General features: G+C 50.8%; 2 protein-coding genes across 4 annotated transcripts in view; both read left to right on the top strand.

The window, feature by feature from the left end:
• Nucleotides 1-9,597, top strand: part of DOCK2 (dedicator of cytokinesis 2) — a 415,558-nt gene extending 405,961 nt beyond the window's left edge. For 2 of the 3 annotated variants that reach the window (XM_049647803.1, XM_049647801.1), the window contains exons 47-52: nt 813-950; nt 2,499-2,626; nt 3,461-3,632; nt 4,614-4,734; nt 6,223-6,365; nt 7,241-9,597. In XM_049647803.1, coding sequence (XP_049503760.1) covers nt 813-950; nt 2,499-2,626; nt 3,461-3,632; nt 4,614-4,734; nt 6,223-6,365; nt 7,241-7,303 — 765 coding nt within the window. In that variant the 3' untranslated portion in view covers nt 7,304-9,597. The remainder of the gene's footprint in view (nt 1-812; nt 951-2,498; nt 2,627-3,460; nt 3,633-4,613; nt 4,735-6,222; nt 6,366-7,240) is intronic. The other variant, XR_007461385.1, reaches the window with a different exon arrangement.
• A 467-nt stretch (nt 9,598-10,064) lies between these two features.
• FOXI1 (forkhead box I1) overlaps nt 10,065-21,339 on the top strand; it is an 18,932-nt gene continuing 7,657 nt past the window's right edge. Inside the window, exon 1 of the mRNA XM_049647805.1 lies at nt 10,065-21,339. This exon is cut by the window's right edge and continues 4,534 nt beyond it. The gene's annotated coding sequence lies outside the window, so the exon portion shown is untranslated.

Here is a 21,339-nt window from a genome sequence, read left to right as displayed (position 1 = left end):
GCATCATGGAAATGTTAATTGTTTTTCTTCAAAATACTCTATATTCCACGTCTTTGCAGACTTAGTTATGTCTCCCAGGACCACACTGCTAACTTTCCCAGCTGTTTCTTCTAGGAGTGGCCACCATGGCTCAGCTACTCCTCCTTCTAACTGCCATTTAGACAGCATCCCATTGACCTCTTTTGTTGATGAATGAGTTTCACTCCCTCACATCTGCCACCTCGTCCTCCCCCATCTTCCCAAGGATTTTGCATCACTTTTTAAAAATTCCCTATTGGCTGGTACCTTAGGACATCAGCACTTCCGTATCTTTCTTCAGCAGCCACATAGCTATAATGGGACCTCCGTGTTCTAAGATGAGGCTGTGTCACTCCTCCTGTTCCTTTCAGCTCTTCTTTTCTTCTATCTTCCAGCTTCTGATGCTCATATTTCCCTTTTCCAATGCCCAGAGCTTCCTGGGCAAGGTTTTACATCAGAGCCTCAGAGCTTCCTCCCTGCTGGCCCCACACTCTGCCCCTTAGTAGATTCATAAGGGGGAGACATGCCTAAACATACAGCCTCTAATGGGGTTCTGACCCTCTTAGGGGCAAGGGCAGTTTGAGGTCTTTCTTCCCTCCCAGAGCAACCCCAGCGTAACCCCAGATACCCTACGTCCCAGGGCTATTGACCCTGTGTGAAGGTCTCAGAGACTCTAGTGCCCTCCACGAATTCTGAGAAGACTGATTTGGCTTCAGCCACCTTCATATGGTCCAGGTCTCAGGCTGCAGCCAGGGACCAGCCTGTGGCTCACCATGTACCGCCTTTCCCTCTAGATCCCTTTCCTGGGAGCTGGGATCAAAATCCATGAGAAAAGAGTGTCAGAGAATCTGCGGCCTTTCCATGACCGGATGGAAGAATGCTTCAAGAACCTGAAATTGAAGGTGGAGAAGGAGTATGGTGTCCGAGAAATGGTACGGGTGGTCCCTGTGGCTGGGAGGGGTGAGGAGAGGGATGTGGGGAGCCATGGGGATTGTGTCTGGCAGGGACCCAGCAAGGAACCTGATCCAGGGGAGCCTTCCTGTAAATTGGTCCCTCATAGTCACCCCCAGGTAAACATCAGGTACAAAGTGAGCCCTTAGCACTGAGGGACTATGCTAAGAATAGAAATCACACTGCCTGCGAGGCACCTAGGGGGTGCCCAGTTTGATGTCAGCACATGACATCTACTCGTTGTTTAATCCCCACAATGCGCCTGGGAAGTAGGAATGGTTCTCAACTCCTTGCATCTCTCTTGGAGGTTCAGAAGTGTTAAGTAACTCACCAAAGGCTACCTAGCAGGTGAGAATTTTCACTTGGCTCTGTTGGCCTCCAAAGCCAGTGCTTTGGGCCACTAATAAGCTCTGTGACATAAAGCTGCCAATGGCCTGGTGCTCATAGGGACATCTCGATCCTCCTCCCCCAGAAAGTAGAGTCCTAGAACATCAAGGCTGTGGGGTCCCTTAGAGGCCATGGGGTCAACCCTCGGATTTTATAGATGAGAAAACTGAGGCCCGGAGGGGGACGTGAGCTGCTCAAAGAGCATAGAGGTAAGTCTGGGTCTCTTGTCTGTTGGCCCAGGAGCTTCTCAGGAAACAGGTTGTGTCCTTCAACAATGACAGGACAGTGCAGTGCAATCTGATGTCACCTACTCAGAGTCAGGTCACACCTCACAGGTTAAGGACAACTTCCTCCACAAAATCCCCTTACTTCTGACACCAGGGTTCCCAGGCCACCTGCACTTCTGACCGACTGGCTACCAGTTTGGGGGCTCCCTCTATCTTTTCAGGTGCGCAGAATTTCACAGAATTCAAGAAAGCACTATGCTTATGATTACAGTTTTACTATAAAGAATACAAATTAGGACCAAGTAAATGAAGAGATGCACGGGGTGAGGTCTGGGAGGGTCCCAAACACACAGCTTGCATGCCCTCAGGATGCATCACCCTTCCTACCCTCCCAGCACACGGATGTGCGATTACCTACCAGGAAACTCACCTTAGCCTAAACGTTGAAACTTTTATTATTACATAGTCATGATGGGGTGACTCATTGGCCACATGACTGAAATCAGTCTCTAGCCCCTTCCCCTCCCTAGTGTTGAACTTCCATCACCTGGTTCAAAGCCACCCCCCACCACCCCACCCTATAACCACATGGTTGGTCTCTCTGGCCTGGCCTTCAGCCTGAGTCTGCTCATCAAGGAGCCACCACAAGGAACGAAGACACTCCTGTCACTGGACAAATTGCAAGGGTTAAGAGGTCACCTCCCAGGAACCAGGAATGAAGGCCAGCCAAATTCTTTTCCAGAACAACCACCACCTAGCTTCAGCCAGCCAGGAGTTTTTGTCCTGATGCCCTGCTCTGCCTTGCAGCCCTGCCCTGCTCAGGTGCAGGAGGCAGCGGGAAGGCGGAAGCCACATTACCTGGCCCATCCAGCCTGAGGGCCTGACTGCTGACCACCCCGTTCTCCCCACCCGCAGCCCGACTTTGAGGACAGGCGAGTGGGCCGCCCACGGTCCATGCTGCGCTCCTACAGGCAGATGTCCATCATCTCCATGGCGTCCATGAACTCTGACTGCAGCACCCCCAGCAAGACCGCCTCTGAGAGGTCAGTCTCTGCCCCAGGAGCCCCCTGCACTCCTGCCCCCTCAGCCCCCAACAACACCTGCTACTTCTCCCTCTGTCCCAGAGGCCACCTTTCTATCTCCTCCCAACCCTTCTTTTTAAAGAAGTCACTAAAACCCTCACAACCACCCTGTGCAGCTGCTGTCATTGGTGCCGTTGATAGGGGGTCATTCAAGGCCTGAGAGGCAAGATGGCTCTTCCTGGGTCCCCAGCAGGATTCACCTGCGGCTGGCGTCCTCCCAGCTCAGCAATCTGTGCTGCCAGAGCCCCTCACAGGTCCTGCTTCAGTCTGGCATCTCCTCACCTCTGCCAGGGCTGTGTCCCTGCAAGTCCCTACCGCGGAGCTCATCTCCCTGCACCCATCCATCCCTCTGCAGCCGGAGGGAGGTGCTCCCTCACCCCAAGAAAAGCCTCTCCCCTTCCGCCGTCCTAGAGCCTCATCCCCGCCCAGCCCAAAGTCCACGAGTACGTGAGCCGAGTACTCCGCATGCAATAAGGGCTCAGGGCGGCTGAGTGATTTGCCCAAAGGCATTCAGTAAAGGGTGGCAGTGCTGGATTTGAATCAGACCCACACCTTAACTGGGTGTCTCTCCTCACCACCAGTCTCCCTGGCTTGCGGCTCACCTCCTTCAGTTTCGTTTTACTCTGCATTCTGAGTGCTTGCAAATTAAGCAAGCAGCTCCCCGAACTCTGTCGGGTTAGCTGAGCTACTCCTTGCCCCCGCAGTGACAACCCAGCCAGCCTGGGTCCCTGCAAGGCAGTTCCACTGAACCTCGCTCTCCCTGCAATTTCTACTGCTGTCCCTCCCGTTCTCCAGCTTTGACCTGGAGGTGGCACCTCCAAAGACTCCAAAAGCAGAGCCGGCGGAGCCGATCTCTGTGGGGAGCACTCTGCCAGAAGTCAAGCTGCGGAGGTCCAAGAAGAGGGCCAAGAGGAGCAGCGTGGTGTTTGCGGATGAGAAGGCAGCAGCCGAGTCGGACCTGAAGCGGGTGAGCGGCACCGGCAGGTCGCCTCTAGCCCCGTTAGCCCATCTCTGCTGCACAGCAGCCATACTCTCTGGGGGCCCCAGATGAGGTCCCATTCAGGCCTCGCATCTGCAGTGAGGTGGGAGATGCAGAGGCCGTATCTGAGGAGCAGGGAGGTCAAGTCCTGTGGGTACCCACACAGCCTGATGTGACAGAGCCAGGATTTGAACCCAGGCCAGTAGGCTCCAGCCCATGCATGTCTTTCCCACCACTGTGCAGGGCTTTGTGAGACAGGACAGAAGCTGTCCTCCCAGTGCTGGGCAAGGGGTTTCTTCATGTCCACCCCCTGTCGCCAACCCCAGGGCCATTCCAACCACTGAGGTCTCAGACCCTCCTAGGCTCCTCCAGTGAGCCAGAAGCCCAGCTGGGGACACAGAGAGGGACTCACTGCCCTGACTCTGCGTTTTTATCTTATAACGATTTGATAATGAAACTTGGTGTCATTGGGTCCAAATCTTAGTTTCGCCCCCTGAAAGAGAGGTTTGTTGAAGGCATTGTTGGATCCTAGGAAAGGGAGAGGGTTTAACTGTACTGGCAAGGGAGGGGTGGCAGCTGAAAGGGCAAGGAGCCGACTGAGATGCCTCCCAGGAAAGAGAAGACCCTCCGCAAACTTCCCAGTAGACCCCAGAGGCTACTCTTGCCAGGGGAGAAGACTAGAAATAAGTATTCTGTGTTTTACAATTCTAGAGAGTATCATTCACATGATAGTCTAAATGAATGCCTCAATGCCTCCCCAACCCCTGGAGTTGTATAGTGTGCAACCTGTGCAACCATACTTGGCAGGCTGGCATGGAGTGATAGATAACAGAATAAATCAACTTGCAGCTGGGTCCACAGAAGCCTTGCCAAGCCCTTGTTACTGACTTTTCAAGGCACAGAGCTGCCTAATGCTAACCCTCTGTGGTGTGTGTGTGTGTGTGTGTGTGTGTGTGTGTACTTATTCAGCTTTCCAGGAAGCACGAGTTCATGAGTGACACCAACCTCTCGGAGCATGCAGCCATTCCCCCCAGGTCATCCATCCTCTCTCAGATGAGTTTCGCCAGTCAGTCCATGCCCACCATCCCAGGTATGCACCCTGCCACCACCAGCACCAGAAGGTACAGAGATGGTGGGGCCACCAGCCTGGGGGTGGAGGATGGGCGGAGACTGGATCTACACGGCAAAGGGGCCAGGCATCCTGGGGGCAAGAGGCTCTGCTCAGAGGCCCCCTGTCCTCTGAGCTCGCACCACACCCACCCGCTCTGTAGGGGAAGCGGCCCTGCAAGCTGCACCTGGGGCTGGGGTGGAGGCCTATTGCCACTCCGGTCCTCGGGACTCACCGGGACTCCATTCTCACACTGGGTGGCCCTGCACTCTCAGTTAGCTAGGCCTCCCCACAGGCCAGAAGCCCCGTGTTTCCTTTTTTTGACCTGCGGCCCTATTTCAGGAACTTGCAGAAACTTCCAGCACATCTTATAGAGGTCGAGTGTCTAATGCATAATTGCCACCTACATCCCCCAGCATGCACTCATCGTCCAGGGAGGAGGTTAGCAGCACATGGATGACCGTTCCTAGTTGGCAGAAGGCGAAGCCACAGCCATGACGGGGTGGGCACACCTGGGGTCGCTGCATCTGACATGCAGCTGTCTCAAGGGTCAGCCACTCTGGGCCAGGCTCCCTGTGCCAAGGGCCAGGGCAGAGAGGAGCAAGACACAAGCACTGCCCTGTGGAACTCAGCAGGCAGATCTCAGCGAAGATGCCTGCTATTTCTCGAGTGCTGACCAGCACTAGGCCCTCCCTGTGCTAAATTCTTCATCTTTTATTTACACCTCAACACATACCTATGATGGAGATAATGTCATCAGCCGCATTGTGTGGATGAGGAAACTGAGGCACGGAGAATGTCAGCAGCTAGGAAGTGGCGGAGGCTGAGTGTAGACCAGGCCCTCTGTCCCTGGAACCATGTCCTTAACCCCCACCCAGCCACACAAGGCAGGACGGCCCCCTAACTCTATTTGGCCGGACACAGAGCCATTCCACCGTCGCCTTCTCACAGCAGCCCAATACCCTGGAGGCTGGTGCCCTTGTCCCCATTTTGCCAACATCAAAACCAATGGGCAAGAGGTAGCTGATTTGTCAGGTCTGTGCATCTCCAAGCTGGGAGCTGGAACCACCAGTTCTCTCTACCAGCCCCTGCCTTGGGGAAAAAGGAAAAAAGCTCAAATTGTCTCCCCACCTTGGGGCCAAAGGCCACGTCCCCTGAGGAAATCAGGACCCCAGTGGCCAAGGGGCCTTCACCTCCCTGCACCGTGTTTCCAGCACAGAAGCCCTGGCAAGGATCAGGCCAGGTGGCAGGCCCCTGTCTGTGGGGTTGGCAAGCCTCGCCAAGAGGACAGCTTCAACAGGCCCCCTCAGGGCAGCAAGCAGGCCTCCCGGCTCCTGCCTGGCACCGTGATGTGTCCTCCCAGGACTCTGTCCCACAGCCTGTGTCCTCTCCGCCTCGCCAACATCACCCTCTTGGGCACCGCCTCTCCTCCACCCACCCACTCACCCCCACTCTCCACTCCCCTTCCAGCCCTCACGCTCTCTGTGGCAGGCATACCTGGGATGGATGATGCCAACGCGTCCCCCCGCCTCAGCCAGACCTTCTTCCCTCTCTCAGAGGGTGACAAGAAGACGCTCAAACGGAAGAAAGTAAATCAGTTCTTCAAGGCGATGGTGAGGACCCAGATGGCTGGAAAGACAAGGGTATATGGGGAGAGATAAAGGAAGAAAGCAACACAGAAAGAGGAGAAAATGGGGGGTGGGAATGGAGGCACGTATATGTGTGCACACACGTGTGATCACTCCCAGGGAGGCATGGTCAGGGCCCACAGGTCTTGGGACACTAGCCAGAAATGCCCCCGCTGCAGTTCTCTTGGGCCCTGGTCTCAGAGCAGGACTGATCCCAGCTGGGCTGCAGGAACGTCCCAAGGGGATAAGCAGGGCCCCTGGGACCTCCTTTCCCCAAACTGCCCTCTGGTAATACACCTGTCAGAGCCACAATGGCTGGCTATCTTTGGAACCTGAAAGTGCTTTCTAATTTTTTTTTTCTTTGAAGAGCTTTCCTATTCAACTTATATTACAAACTCCTACTAATTAAAAGTTAGTTTCCAAGGCCTGACTTTTCAAGTCCCATCTCCTGTTGTTACTTGTCAGTCTTCACTCGAGATAAAAAAAGTACCGTTGACACTTCTGATCCTCAAGATGATATAAACCCAATCTCTGCTACTATAATAATCCCAAGTTTACTGTGAGCATGCAGTGAGTCAGGTACCACGCTAGCACTTTGCAGACGTTGTCCAATCTGACCTTCCACCATCCCTGTGAGGATTTTACATGGCTCACAGAGTTAGGTGAGCGACTGGCCCAAGTAAGTGCATGAAGCAGCCAAGTCTGTGCTCTAACCACTGTGGGGTTCTGCTTGTCTGGCCACATTCAAGGTCACAGCCCCTCATACTCCATGGACTTTGGGCAGGGGTCCTTGTGAGCCCCACTTTGGTGCTCATGAGAATCCCATCCTGGGATGGTGTTTGTTTTCTTCTCCCACAAAGCTGGCCAGCAAACCTCCTGAAGAAGGCAAACAGATCCCTGACTTCCTGTCCTCTGACCTGTGAGATGCTGCTGACCAGGGCCACACATGGGGAGCCAGGGAGAGAAGTTTCCAGAGGAAGAGAGACACGGTGGGACGCTGATGCCTCACACAGCGAGGAGACCTCCTACCAGTCGCCCTCACTCAGGAAGCAAGGGCTGATCTGGCCCCTTGCGACCCAGGCGGTGGGTGAGGATGCTGCGGCCTGGATTGTGGGCTGTGGTCACAAGGAGCCAGCAAGGACACTTTGTCCCACTGTGCTCTCCCCAATATCCTTGGCGCATCTTTTTATAACCCAGTTTCTTAGGTATAAGGAGCTGTGTTTTTATTTCATTTTCAAAGTCCTAGCACTTAACAGAAAACCCTTTTAAATATGCTTTTATTTTATTTTTGGATGATAGTTTTGTACTTTACATTTTTTAATACAACCAACCAGTGTTTTTCCTAGCTGATCATCTCTGAAGCGTTGCTGTTTCTCACTGACAATAAAAATGGTTTCATGACGCCAGTTCGCCTTGTTGCGCAATTCGTCAGCTGCATCTCTGAGGCCTGGAGAGGGTGAGGATGGCAGGCCACCCAGGGCCTGCGGTGATGGTAAGGGGCCTGGCTCCAGACTGTCTTAGTGCCAGATTTGCCCGCCTCATTCATGCCACCCCGAGAAATCTTCTCCATGAATGCTGGGGTGTAGGGATGCCAGAAAAGTCTGCCACAATCTTCCTCAGGTCATTTTCATATTACCTTTCTCCTCTTCTGGAAAGGAATGGAAAAACCACGCAACCAAATGGTCAAGAGTTAGGAAAAGAGTGGACTAACAGTCTGGCCTTTGGATTTTGTCATCAGGTCGGAAGGGGTAGCTTTTCTTGGAGGAATCCTGGGCTCCTCAGATGAGGCCCAAAGAAGGTGACAAGCTCCTCTGGGCAGAACATGGGAGCAATGGCCCACCTCCATAGCCCGAGGGAGCTGTGCATGAAGAGGTCTTGGTGGGCAGAGGCTGAGGACCCCATTTGGGAAAGATGTCAGTACTGGGTGGATATTAAGTGCAGGGCAACATGGGGCTCAAAGCTAGAGCCATCTAGAGATGTGGGGTGGGCACTCACTTCTTAGAGAAAGAGTCCCCGGATGAGAGAGAATGATGATAAGAGCTCCAATTGATTGAGCTCCACTGTCCCCAGCACAGTGTTATAGACATGATGAGAATTAACTTCCTATATCAAGATTTAGGAGGTGGAGATGATTATTATCCAGATGAAGAAACAGAGGCATGAAGTGACCTAACATCATCCACTTGGTAAGTGGAAAGGCTGGGATTCAAACCCAGGCAGCCAGGTGGGAAGCTTGGCATTTAACCATGACCCTGTGCTATCTGCTGGACACCTTTGTGCCTGAGTCCCTATAGCCTTTGTCCACCCCAGTCTCTTCCTGGGGGCCCCCGGTTCCCTTTGCCAACAGGTCCCAGACCTGTTGCTGGTCCAGCTTCCAATATCCTCAACCAAAATGTCCCATTATGGTGGTGGTTGGCATTTTGTCTGCATTGTGTGCTCCTGGTAAGGAGGCAGCTCCTGGAGGTTTGGAATCTGGCTGAATTCACTTTCCAAAAGAGCAAGAAGTGAGGGTCCTCAAGAAGTGGAGGAGCTGGACACCACTCCTGGGCATCTCGTGGCTTCATGTGTGGACACTGGAGCTTGTGTGTCCCTTCTTGTATCTGTTAATCCTGTTCTGCCCTTTTCCTCTCCAGGTTATAGGCTTGAGATTTCCAGGTGTGCTTTTTCTCAGTCCAAACTGTGAGATCCCAACGTTTACTTTTCAAATGTTTGCTCTTCCAACTCTAGTGGAAAAAATCTCGACACAGACAAGAAAATGGCTCCTTCCCCCTTTACCCACGACTGTAGAAAACCAGATACGATCCTCTGCCTTGAAATTGCATCTGTCGTTTCTCACCAAGGCATCTTGCAGAGACTGTGGCTGTGTCCCGAGCAAGTCAGCTTTAACCTCTAAAAATCCCATCACTCTGTTCTCCTGGCTCAACAGTGTGTGGCCCTGGTGGTAATATTTCTGAATTCCGTTTTCTGAAAACTGTCAGTATCTGTGAGTTTTTATGAAGTCTGAAAGGGTCTTGAGCACGCCTCCTTGTCCCATAGAAATGGGGCAAACAGTGAAATTCGTGAATTCTTATTTAAACAGAGTTTGAGTGTCAAATCTCATCTCAGTTAGGACTCTCATCGAGTTGATGGCCCACTTGGTGCTTTTTCAGGACAACTCCAGATGTTGTGGTCACGTGGCAATAACAGCAATGCCAGCAGTAAAAACAATAACAAACAATAGTGATATAGCTTCCATTTACCAGACCCTCACGCCGTGCATCCTTTTCTTAAACCCTCACACCAATCCCATGAGGTTGGCAATGGGATCCCAACCAGGAAACCCAGGCTTGGGAGCCAGCCGTGTGCCTTTGTCACCCAGCCAGTGAGGGGCACAGCCAGCTGTGTCCACTTGTAGCCTCGTGACCTTAACCCATATGTTCACTTTCTGGCTTTAACCTCAGCTCAGCATCAGACTGTGTATGTTCCATACCCATTGTGAAAGTCTCCCCCACAATGCCTATGATGGCTCCCAGGATAAGTGAGGGTGGGGGCTATGCGTCCAGCACAACTGTCCTTGTGCCCCTGGATGTTCCCTTACTATAAGCAAGGTCTGTCAGAAACTAGCTAGTGCTGCCGAGGAAGGACATAAGGATGCCTCAGAGCTCCCAGGAAGGGAGGGTGGGGTGGGTGGGATGGGAGGAAGGATCCACTTGATCCATCTTTTCCTTTCCTGATGGAGAGTTTTCAGGGACCGTTGGAGATCATTTCATCCAACCCTTTCATCCTACAATTCAATGACTTCTCCAAGGCCACATAGCTGTGATCAGCAGGACTCCATCTAGAATCAGCCCTGCCTAACTCAGTGGTTTCCTTGTAGGTAATCTCCTCTTGGTGGCACTCCTTCATCCTCTGTTTAGGCACCAAGAGACCCCTTACTTTCTGCTGTCCCTTCCTCTGCCTTTGAGACAGAGCTGATATCTACCATTCACACTTTAATGTGATCCAGGGCACCAAGTTTATTTACTCTTCTTAGGGGAGGGGCATTTTTAAGCCTTCTCTCTAAGCAGGGAGTGGAAGCTTTCTTTCTTTCTTCCAGACTTGTAGGCTTATATCAGCAAAGAGTAGAGAAATTGATGGAAACAAATTGCCTTCCCAGCATCTAAAATCAGGCTGGCCTCTGCCTTCCAGACCTCCTAACCTGTAACACATCTGTTTGTTGTTCCTTCTGAACACTGGGTGCCTCTGCCTTCCAGTCATAGCTCCAGTTCCCAAGGAAACAGATCCTTAGGCAATGACTGATAACCCGTATTTGGGGGCTATGCAATCCTAGGGTGGTGATAAAGGGGGAAAGGGAATGGAAGAAGTAGAAGGTGGTGGGGAGTTACCATGCCGGCCTGAGGAATGGAGCCATGTCACAGACTCAATGTCAGTCTGCTTCTGGAGGCTGGACGCTCAGCAGTAGCAACAACTATATCATCCTTGATGAGAAGGACACCATGTTGTTGGACCCACGCACGGCCTCCATGCCTGCTTGTTCTGTGCTCCATTGGGCAAGCAAGTGATAGCTGAGGAGCAAGGCTAACTGATAGTACTGGTCATCCAATTCACTCGATCGTTGTCTGCCTTATCAGTGGTCCTTCTGGTGGGCATTAAAGTGTGGAAAGGAAGCTTTGAATCTATTCCTGCTGGATTATGCCTGTACCTACTCCTTAGATCCCAGTAATCAATCTTCTAGTACGATTCTTTTCAGTCCTCTGACCACCCAGCCAAACCATGTTCTACTGCCCGGGAGTATGAATGTCTATCTCAGCTCATGCCTCCCTCTATTAGGTAAACCAATAGCACCATGGGTCCATTCCTGCCTAGCACCAACAGAGCAGACCCCCTGTCCATAAACAAGGCTTCAGTCCTGTCTCTCTCCTTAAGTTGGCCATATGGAACACCTCCCTGGGTCCACAGGTCTGGGTTGAAGGAAAGACATCAGTGAAGCAAAAGTAGGTACCATGGGATTCTAATAATATGACGGATTTCTGCCATGTTGACCCACATTATGACTCTGAGATCCCTGGGACACCCATGATGGACAGCTCCAGTTGCTCTGTCACTTAGTGTCCTCCAGTGAGGTGCTCAGCCTCTGCTAGGACCCAGTAGCACTCTGGGAGCTATTTCTTAAACAGAGGGTTGAGGAGAACACAGCTTGGCTTTAGATTCCTAGAGGTATGTGCTGTGATTATCATATGTCGCAGTCCCTTGTCAGGGACTCCACTTGGCATCCACGTCTACCACCGATAATTCAGCAGCATCAGACCTGCTGGGTCGTATGGTTCTGGAGGCAGAACTGCTTGAACCACAGCCTGGACCTGATGCGGACTATTTTTGCTCTAGGCACTGCTCAAATTGGCATACTCCAAAGTCACTTGATGAATAGTCTAAAGCAGTATTCCCAACTTTTTTATGTCTAAAAATACAAAACGACTCCTCAATTGCAATGCCTCTTTTTTAGTGTAAGGAAATGTGAAATACAACAGCTTGTCATGTATATTCAATGGCATGTCCCAGCATGTCCTGACCCCTGAAGACCTAAACATTGGTGACACTCACATGGGCGAGGGGTGGCAGGCCCCTTCTTCAATAATAACATTCAATAAGCCAAGGAAGTTCTGGCATCTCCACTCCTTTCACTGTGGGCCACCATCAGTTCAATCTTGAAGGAACTATCTTCGAAAACTGTTAGAACCAGCTGCAGACATTTTCACCAGTACACTGAAACCAGAGTAAGGAACTAGTGCCCTATGCTAATGAATTCTCTCCTACCCAACCTTATTTTATACAACCACCTAAGCCTTGACACCCTCAGATCGATCCCTGTGCATGTTCCCAGTACCTGTTAGATGCCTAATCCCTTGCTTACAAGCTGTGCCTTCCCAAAGAAGGACATAGAGTTCCCCTCTCAGGCTATGCCAGGACCTGGCTCTGGTTACCAGGTAGAGGTGGTGAGAGGTGGCTGGGGAGGGGGCGTCAGTTTTCCAGAGGAATAAGCATCAAACCGCAGAGCATGTGCTGCCCGTGAGCTCTCCAAGAGAGGGAAGGCTGTTTCTTTCTGACAAGAGAGAAGAGACTGCTTCTGCCCGTCAGGAGGTTAGGGTTCAAGATCCTCAGGCTCATATACCCCATGTCCTAAACCAGACCCTAGGGTCTGCTCTTTCCCTATCATCGCCCTGACTCTACCACAGGAGACTTGCTGAGGCTTTGCATTAGTATCTGTGAGAGTCTTTCACCCTTGTACTCTGACTCTGGCCTGATTTCAGCACAGTGTGCCTTGCAACTTCATGAAATAGTGTCTCTGAAAACTCCCACAGGAGCTGCATAATGTCCCCCCAAAGATGTCCACCCCCTAATCCCAGAACCTACAAATATGTTATATGGCAAAGGGGAACCAAGGTTGCAGATGGAGTTAAGTTTGCTTATCAACTCACCTTAAAATAGGGAGGTTCTCCTGGATTACCTGGGTGGGCCCAATGTCATCATAAGGGTTTTTAAAAGCAGAAAAGGGAGGCAGCGGGAGAGAGACAGGGAATGAGGAGTAAGATGAAGTCATTGCCCATTGCTGGCTTTGAAGGTGAATGAAGGGGCCATGAGCCTAGGGACACTGGAAACCTCTAGAAGGGGGAAAAGGCAAGGAAATAGATGTTCCCTTCAAGACTCTGGAGGGAACACAGCTCTGTCAATACCCTGATTTTAGCCCAGACTTCTGGTCTACAGATCTAAAATAACAAATTTGTGTTGCTTTAAGACATTAAGTTGTGATAGTTTATTACAATAGGAAACTAATGCAGAGGCACTTAGACTTGGAGAACATGCCTGCAGCTGTCCTAGCCCACCACATTCTATTTGGAAGATCTCCTGGGCCATGGTAAGAAGCCACCCTACTCTACGGTTTGGTTTTGTTTTCTAATTTTTGCTTTAAGTTTTTATTTATTTATTTTCAGACAAAGACAGCATGAGCAGGGGAGGGGCAGAGAAAAAGGGGGGAAGAGACAGAGAATCCCAAGTAGGCTCCATGCTGCCAGCACAGAGCCTGATGTGGGGCTTGAACTCATGACCCTTGAGATCATTACCTGAGCTGAAATCAAGAGTTGAACGCTTAACCGACTGAGCCACCCAGGCGCCCCTACAGTTTTTGTAATTATCATGACTCTGGAACTAGTTCAGCACCTCAGTTGCCTCATCCCCCAATACCATGCTCCACCCACACCTCATTTTGTGGGCGGAAGCAAGAGGGATTATGACATCACTGCATGCTAGGAGCTATTACCCCCCCCCCCCCCCCACCTACCGCGAGGTCCCTATTGCCTTTAGACACAAGGCCACTGTAGTTCCAAAACCCCATCTGGAAACTGTATTTCCTAAATCCACTCCTGGTTCCAATTATGATAGCCCGAGTCCCCTAGGATCTCACGATTTAGACTAGTCTGCAGAGCTTCCTCATGGCATCCCTGGGAGCCGGTTAGAAATGCAGAATCCCGGGCTCCACCCAGGCCCACTGAACTGGCACTGCATTTTAACAAGAGCCCCTGGTGATTCACACGCACGTAAAAATTTGAGAAGCGCTAACCAAGAAAACATAACCCAAGGATCAGAAGCTGACCCTTTATCCGGGAGGGCATGGCCAGGCAGCAAGAGGGAGGGAAAAGAGCAGTGAGGCAGGGAAGGACCGGAGCGATTCAAGATGCCACGTGGCTGTGCTGGCCATGGCTTCATGACAAGCCGCAGAAACGTTGCTCACAGTTGTATCTCCTCGTCCGCTCTCACAGCCCTGGGCAGGCTACATGGAGAAGGTTCCATCTCCTGTTTCTCTCTGGTTGGAGTGAAGATGAACCAATTCCCCGCACTTCCAGGCTCCATTCTCCAGTCCCTTTGGCAGCATTGGGAAGACGGATCTCGCACTGCCTCATGTGACATTTTACTTAACTTGCGATCGGCAAGAAGCCCAGGGACTGTGGCTGGTCAGCCTGGCTGTGTGGTGTCGGTGGGCGGTGGTCTGGCTTTCCTGTCCAAACGCCTCCTCAACTGGCCCCAGGGGGTGGAGGACGCGGAGGAGAGCATGGAGTAGGTGTAGCTCACTCCCACCGGAACCCAGGGGATCACAGCAGCCAGACCACGCCTCACCGGGCCGGACCTCACCACTCTCGCCCTTTCATTGAGCCTTGTGTTCAAAACATTTGCTGGGGATTGGGAGCTGCTGGGCAGACTGCCCCACCACTGCTGTAGTCGCTTTGTTTTGCTTGCAGAGAGTGAAAGAGAAGTCTAATCGGGAGAACTGGTGTGCTGGCTTAGCACCCTTTGTCTCTGCCTTTCTCCTGGGAAATCCCCAAGGTCATTAATGAGGGAATGTCATTCCAGAAGAATCCATGGTTCCTGGAGAGAATCAGAGACCGTGACCTTGGAAAAGGCACTTGGCCTCCCTAAGCCTCCGTTTCCTCATCTGTGACAAACAATGATGCCAGATAGACAGTAAGCCAGCTGGAGGAACTAAGGCCGTGGGGCAATGGTGTTTGTCAGCTCTCTGTGAGTCAGCCCTGCAGGCTCACCAAATACTGCACTGTCGGCAAGAGACTGTTTCAAAAGAGGCAAGAGAGACCTTTGGTGGTTACAGTAGAGCTTTGGTGCTGCTGGGAGAGGCACCACTCCCCTGCCCGCCCTGGTCTGGCACCCCCAATACAACGAGGTGCATCCTCAGTGTGGGGGATTCTCCTGAGGGTGCACTTGGCTGGTGGCAGAAACAGTAGCAGTGACGCACGGACCTCAGCTCTGGACCTGCACAGTGTCCCAGCTAGGGTGACTTCTAGGGACCTGCAAAGAGATTGCAGTGTCTCAGGCACTAAGCAAACAGGAAGAACATGGCCTTCTCTGAGGTCTTGGCCTTCCACGGTGCACCCCACACTCCCACTTCTGCTCCACAGCTCCATGCCCCCCAGACACAACTACCCCAACACTGACCAACAGCAAGGGAGCACCTACCATTCTCTGGTGCCATAGCACATGCTAGAGACCCAACAGCAGCCACGGTGATCACTGTCTTCATTCTTGAAGCCCAAGTGAGGGTTCAATGATTCGTGATTGATTCACTCCCAAGACTTGCCCATTAGAGAGGGGCTCTAGGTTGCCATCAGCCCCCCGGTTGGACTCTGCTTGAAGAGATGATGTTTACTAATGGAAGGAATTGAAACATTCTTGTGAACAGAATTTATTGACCAATGCAAAGTGGTATACTTCCAAGGCCACTGGGTCCAAAATCACTCACTTTCCCTTTCCCAGAGGAAAGATAATCCAGGAACAGTGCACAGAGAACTCCTCACTCTTGCACTCATAAATTCTTCTGAGACCAGGGGCTAAAGAACAGTATACCTCCTCTCCAGAACCCCTTCATCAAGGGTATTCAGTACAAAGCACCATTAGTGTGATCCCCAAAGTACAAGTGTCGCTAGATGGGACACACACCATTGGAGCCGCCATGGTGGGCCCGTACATGGAGAAGTTTAAATTCTGCTAAGAGTAACACCTCTAGGGGAGTGAGGCCCAGGAGTGGGGTAATGAGGGGTACTCGAAGCGGGGAGGGACCAGCTCTGAAGCCAAATGTCCTCTTCCGAGGATTCTTGTCAGAAGTAGGCTCAAGAAGCAAGAGAGTAGGGCAGGCGAAGAACAGAGGCACAGGCATTACAGGAAACCATCCTGCTTGAGGAGATGGGGCTGGGAGTTTAGGGCGGGTTTCTCCTGTCGCCTGGGAGTCAGGACAGAGTACAGAAAAGGCAAGAATTTGAGTCGGTTGAGCGTCCGACTTTGGCTCAGGCCAGGATCTTGTGGTCCGTGAGTTCGAGCCCCACGTCGGGCTCTGTGCTGACAGCTTGGAGCCTGGAGCTGCTACAGATTCTGCGTTTCCCTCTCTCTCTGCCCCTCCCCTGCTCACGCTCTGACTCTCTCTTTCAATAATAAATAAACGTTAAAAAAAAAAAATTTAAAAAAAAAAAGAAAGAAAAGGCAAGAATTGTTTTTACCAAACCTATGGAGCAGGTACCAGGCTGAAAGACTTCAATAGTGATCTATAAAATATTAATGTGTTCTATTTACTGAGAGTCTTATAATAAAGAATCCTTATAATAATAAGGTCTAATAACCAAACTCTTATAATAATAAGCACAATAAGCCATATTGTTTTCCTTAGACTCAATTTCTTAGTGATTCCAATGAGAAAAATTCTTAAGAGGGTTGGGTCCAGTTATTTATCACTATTTATGAAATTGAGGGGAGGGGATGTAGTGGATGAAAAATCTGTCTCTATGATAGACCCCCAAAATTCACACAGATCTTAAAAAGAGTTTAAAATTAAAAATAAATAATATATTTGGTGTCGAACATTATGAGAAATCTAATGTTAATTACAATGGCTTTAAACCAGTGAACACTGAGGAAAGCATTAGGTTCCTGGAAAAGCGGCTGCTTGGCTTTTCAACGCTGTGGCCACGTTTACAAACGAACAGGTGTGGTTTCCCTTGATCTTAGGAATGGCCTTCTGGGCAGGTCACCAGTGAAAATCCACCCAGCTGGACCCCGGGTAAGCACAGTGACCACTGACACACAGGTGAGAGTGGGCGGCCACTGGGCCAGGCACTTTAGAGGCCTCAACTCATTTCTGATTTATGGAGACCCTCTGGGATAGTCACGACGATGGCCCCAATTTCCACAGAACAAAGCGAAGTGACATCCCACAGCCTATTCTCCCTCCCTCACAAATGTGCTTAGAGCTTAATTTGTGCTTGACATTGTCCAAAGTCCCGGGACACCTGGGTGACTCAGTCAGTTAAGCATCTGACTCTTGGTTTCAGCTCAAGTCATGATATCACAGTTTGTGGGTTCAAGCCCCACATCAGGCTCTGTGCTGATGGTGTGGAGCCTGCTTGGAATTTCTCTCTCTCTCTTTCTCTCTCTCTCTCAAAATAAATGCATACATACATACATAAATACATAACACTTAAAACAAACAAACATTGTTCAAAGCCCCGAAAAAAACTACCATCCTTACCTCAAGGGACTGCAGGCCCCATAGTGAAGTCAGGCAATGAACTGGCCATCATGGCAGAGGCTGAACCGGTTCCTGGTATGGAGGGAAACCGGAGGGAAGAAACAGCGGCCTGGACACCAAGAGGAAGGCTTCCCTGGGAAGATGGCATTGAGTTGGCATTGAAAGGTTAAGTCAGGGTTCTCCAGGTGGAGAAGAAGGGCATTCCAGACAAAGGGAAGATGCCTGGACCTGAGGGCTCATTAGAAGCTCACATGGCCATGAGCCAAGGAAGGGCACCGAGAGTAGGCGAGAATGAGACAGGAGAGGTTGGCTGAGGCTGGGGGCGTGCTCAGTCCTGAACACCATGCTGGAACCAGTAACTTGAGAGGCAACGTGCATGGCACCTACTATGTGCCAGGCACTTTTCTCAGCATTTTGTCCTCAATTTCTGAAATTTCACGACCACCTTCTGAAGTATAGATTACTATTGGTCCCAAATTACAGGTGAGGAAACAGGCCCAGAGAGGCACAGGCCCTTGTCCTGGATCACACAGCTTGGAAGCAGTAGATCAGGGGCTTGATGCTATGGGCTCCAAGGAACAGGCGGTTGAGGGCAGTTTTCTGAGGGATGACTTTGGGCACAGGGGCTGGATCCCCAGATCACTTGCTCTCTAAGCTGGGTATGCTTCAGAGCACTGGTGCCCAGGCCCCACCCGGGCCTCACAAGTCAGAATCTCTGGGGCCTGGGCCCAGGAGAATGCCTTTTAATGAGCTCCATAGGTAGGACCTGCTGGGCAGGGCCTTCAAAATCACACAGCATTGCCTTCCAATTGCTTATGAGGAAACTGAGGCCCAGAGGGTCCACCACAACCCATAAAAGTCCTAGAATGAAATAAGTGACCAAACCCCTAAATCCACGGCCCTGACCTGTGTTCTTCACCAAGAGGTAGGGGAAGGGAGGTAGGGGACTTCTTGTTGACCAGACTGTGTTTCCCCAAGTATAAGACAAAGGCCCTGGTGGCCTGGGAGGGGATCACCGGTGGGCAGGGTCACAGCTCCACGTAACATGGAATCCAATTGTATTGGTTTCCTGTTGCTGGTGTAACAAATTATTGCAAACTTAGTGGCTTAAAACAACACAGATCTATTCTCTTACTGTTCTTGAGATCAGAAATCAGAAATAAGTCTTTTTTTTTTTTTTAATGTTTATTTATTTTTGAGAGAGACAGAGACAGAATGTGAGTGGGTTAGGGGCAGAGAGAGAGGGAGACACAGAAGCAGAAGCAGGCTCCAGGCTCCGAGCTGTCAGCACGGAGCCCGACGCGGGGCTCGAACTCACGAGCTGTGAGATCATGACGTGAGCCGAAGTGGGACGCTCAGCTGACTGAGCCACCCAGGCGCCCCCAGAAATAAGTCTAATGGGTGAAAATCAAGATGACAGTAGGGCTGGTTCCTTCCAGAAATGCCAGGGGACAGTATATTTTCTTGCCTCTTCCAACCTCTAAAAGCTGCAAAGCAGGTAGCATTCCTTGGCTCATGCCCACATTGCTCTAATCTCTGCCTCCATTGTCGTATCTCTTGTTACCGGGTCTCCCTGTCTCTCTCTTGTGAGGACAGTTCTGATTACATTGGACCCACCTGGATAATGCAGGCTTCTTGGTCCCTGTGGTCTTTAACTTAATCACTTCTGCAAAGTCCCCTTTACCTTGGAAGATGGCAAATTCACATTCTGGGGATCTGGGCTGACATCCTGTGATGGGGAGGGGGCGGTCATTATTCTGTCTACCACTCTCATGACGAGAAAAATCTCTCCCTTTCTATTCTCTTCTGATCCCTGTACCTTCTCCAAGGAGCTAGTCCTTGGCCTGTGTTTCATCCCCTTCCTAATGCTTGCTGGTCTCACCTTCTTGCAAAGAGTGAGCAGGCTTAGGCCTGTACTGTTTCAGTTTGCTCATCTATAAAATGGGGATGATTACAGCGACCACTGAATGAGATAATGGGTAACAGTTCGGGCTGTGCCCAGCACATTGTAAACTCTAGATAAAGGCTAATTCTTCTCATTCTATTTATGGCAAGCGATACTGATTACTGATGACCCATTTCCAAAAGTCATATACAGTTTATCTTCAAAATAAATTCGTTAAGGGCCACCTGGGTGGCTCAGTCGGTTAAGTGTCTGACTTCAGCTCAGGTCATGACCTCGTGGTTTGTGAGTTGAAGCCCCGCCTGGGGCTCTGTGCTGACAGCTCAGAGCCTGGAGCCTGGTTCAGATTCTGTGTCTCCCTCTTTCTCTGCCCTTCCCATGTTCATGCTCTGTGTCTCTCTAATAAATAAATGTCAAAAAATTTTTTTTAAATAAATTCCTTAAGTAAAAAAAAAAAAGTTTGAGAGCCAGTTAAAAAGTTAGTAAGTAAATCAAACTACAGGTACTTCACAAAGATGAAAAATCAGGAGCCTCAACACTGTGTGGCTGTCACAGTGTCCTGCACCCCCCAGAAATGCTGCTGTAGGGATGATCAATTAGTATTTGCTGAATGCGTGAGGTGATGACTTACTGCCAAGCACATCGGAGGCCTTTCCTAGGCTGTCTCATTCAGTCCTTGCAACAGCCCTCTGAAGGAGGTGACCCTGGTTATCCTCATTGTACAGAGGAGGGAGCACAGGCTCAGAGATTAAGCAAAGGCAAGGCACTCGGAAAACACGATCTGAGGAATTGGATTCTAATTCCTACTAGTGCAATTGCCAATTGGCTGACTTCTAAGACATTTTGCTCCACTGATAATCCAGTTCCCACTATTTCCATCGCAGTGGAATGACAATGGGGGTTTTTTTTGCCCCCAGGGCACAATTGCTCCTTTGAATGTGTTGTTCATTTCCTTAACGTGCCCCTTCGAGGTCACGGAAAGGTCATGGAATCTCTGCTCTCCGCTCCCTGCTTTTAAATAGATGGCCACCAGAGGGCGGTATATGTCTATGTTTCTCTAGCCTCAAGCTCAACCAGAAGCCCCAACAGCAGAGAGGAGAGAGCACCAGGATGAGAGTCAACCTGGCTGACGCCTGGGCCAGACTTCCTCAAAGCCCACACTTGGGACAGAGAAGCCGGCCCCATGGCAAGCCCCAGCGTATTCTGAGACACAGCTTTGGTGAGCAAGAAAGGACGCCCAGATGACAACTCATAGCTGTTCATAGACGACTATTTGTAGACAGTAGGTAGTAAAACCGCAGTTTCTTATACTCATTTTTACAGGTAAAGAAACTGGCACAGAGACGTAGCTAGTCCCAAATCCCCTGATGCCCCATCCCAACCTGGAAACCCTGGGACTCGGAAGCTACTTGTGTCGTATGTGTAGAAAGGAAAAGAGCTCTAGAAGCCAAGCCCCTATCGAAGGGAAACTGGGGAGAAGGCAGGTAACATCCGCGAGCCTGAGAATGCGGTAGCCCCAGCTGGTGGGCACCAGCCTTTTCCCCCACCCTCAGGCTCCTGAGTCCCTGATGAGGGCTCATGTTTACTGAGCATGTGCCAACTCTCTGGGACTTAGTCCTGAAAGCAACACGCGGAGGGAGCTGGTTTTCTCCATCACAGGTGAGAAACAGGCCCAGAACGGTCGGTTGCTATCTGAGGTATTCTAGTGTCATTAAGGAACTAGGCAGTGCCATATTAAGAAGTAGAGTCAGGGGGCACCTGGGTGGCTCAGTCAGTTGAGGGTCCAGCTTCAGCTCAGGTCATGATCTCACGGTTATGGGTTCAAGCCCTGCGTCGGGCTCTGCGCTGACAGTGAGGAGGCTGCTTGGGATTCTCTCTCTCCCTCTCTCTCTCTGCCCTGTCCCCTGCTCGTGCGTTCTCTCTCTCAGAATAAATAAATAAACAAGGAGAAGGAGAAGGAGAAGGAGAAGGAGAAGGAGAAGGAGAAGGAGAAGGAG

This window comes from Panthera uncia (genome assembly GCF_023721935.1).
Source record: "Panthera uncia isolate 11264 chromosome A1 unlocalized genomic scaffold, Puncia_PCG_1.0 HiC_scaffold_17, whole genome shotgun sequence".
NCBI classification, from domain to species: Eukaryota; Metazoa; Chordata; class Mammalia; order Carnivora; family Felidae; genus Panthera; species Panthera uncia.
This window is presented reverse-complemented; position numbering and strand designations above follow the sequence as displayed.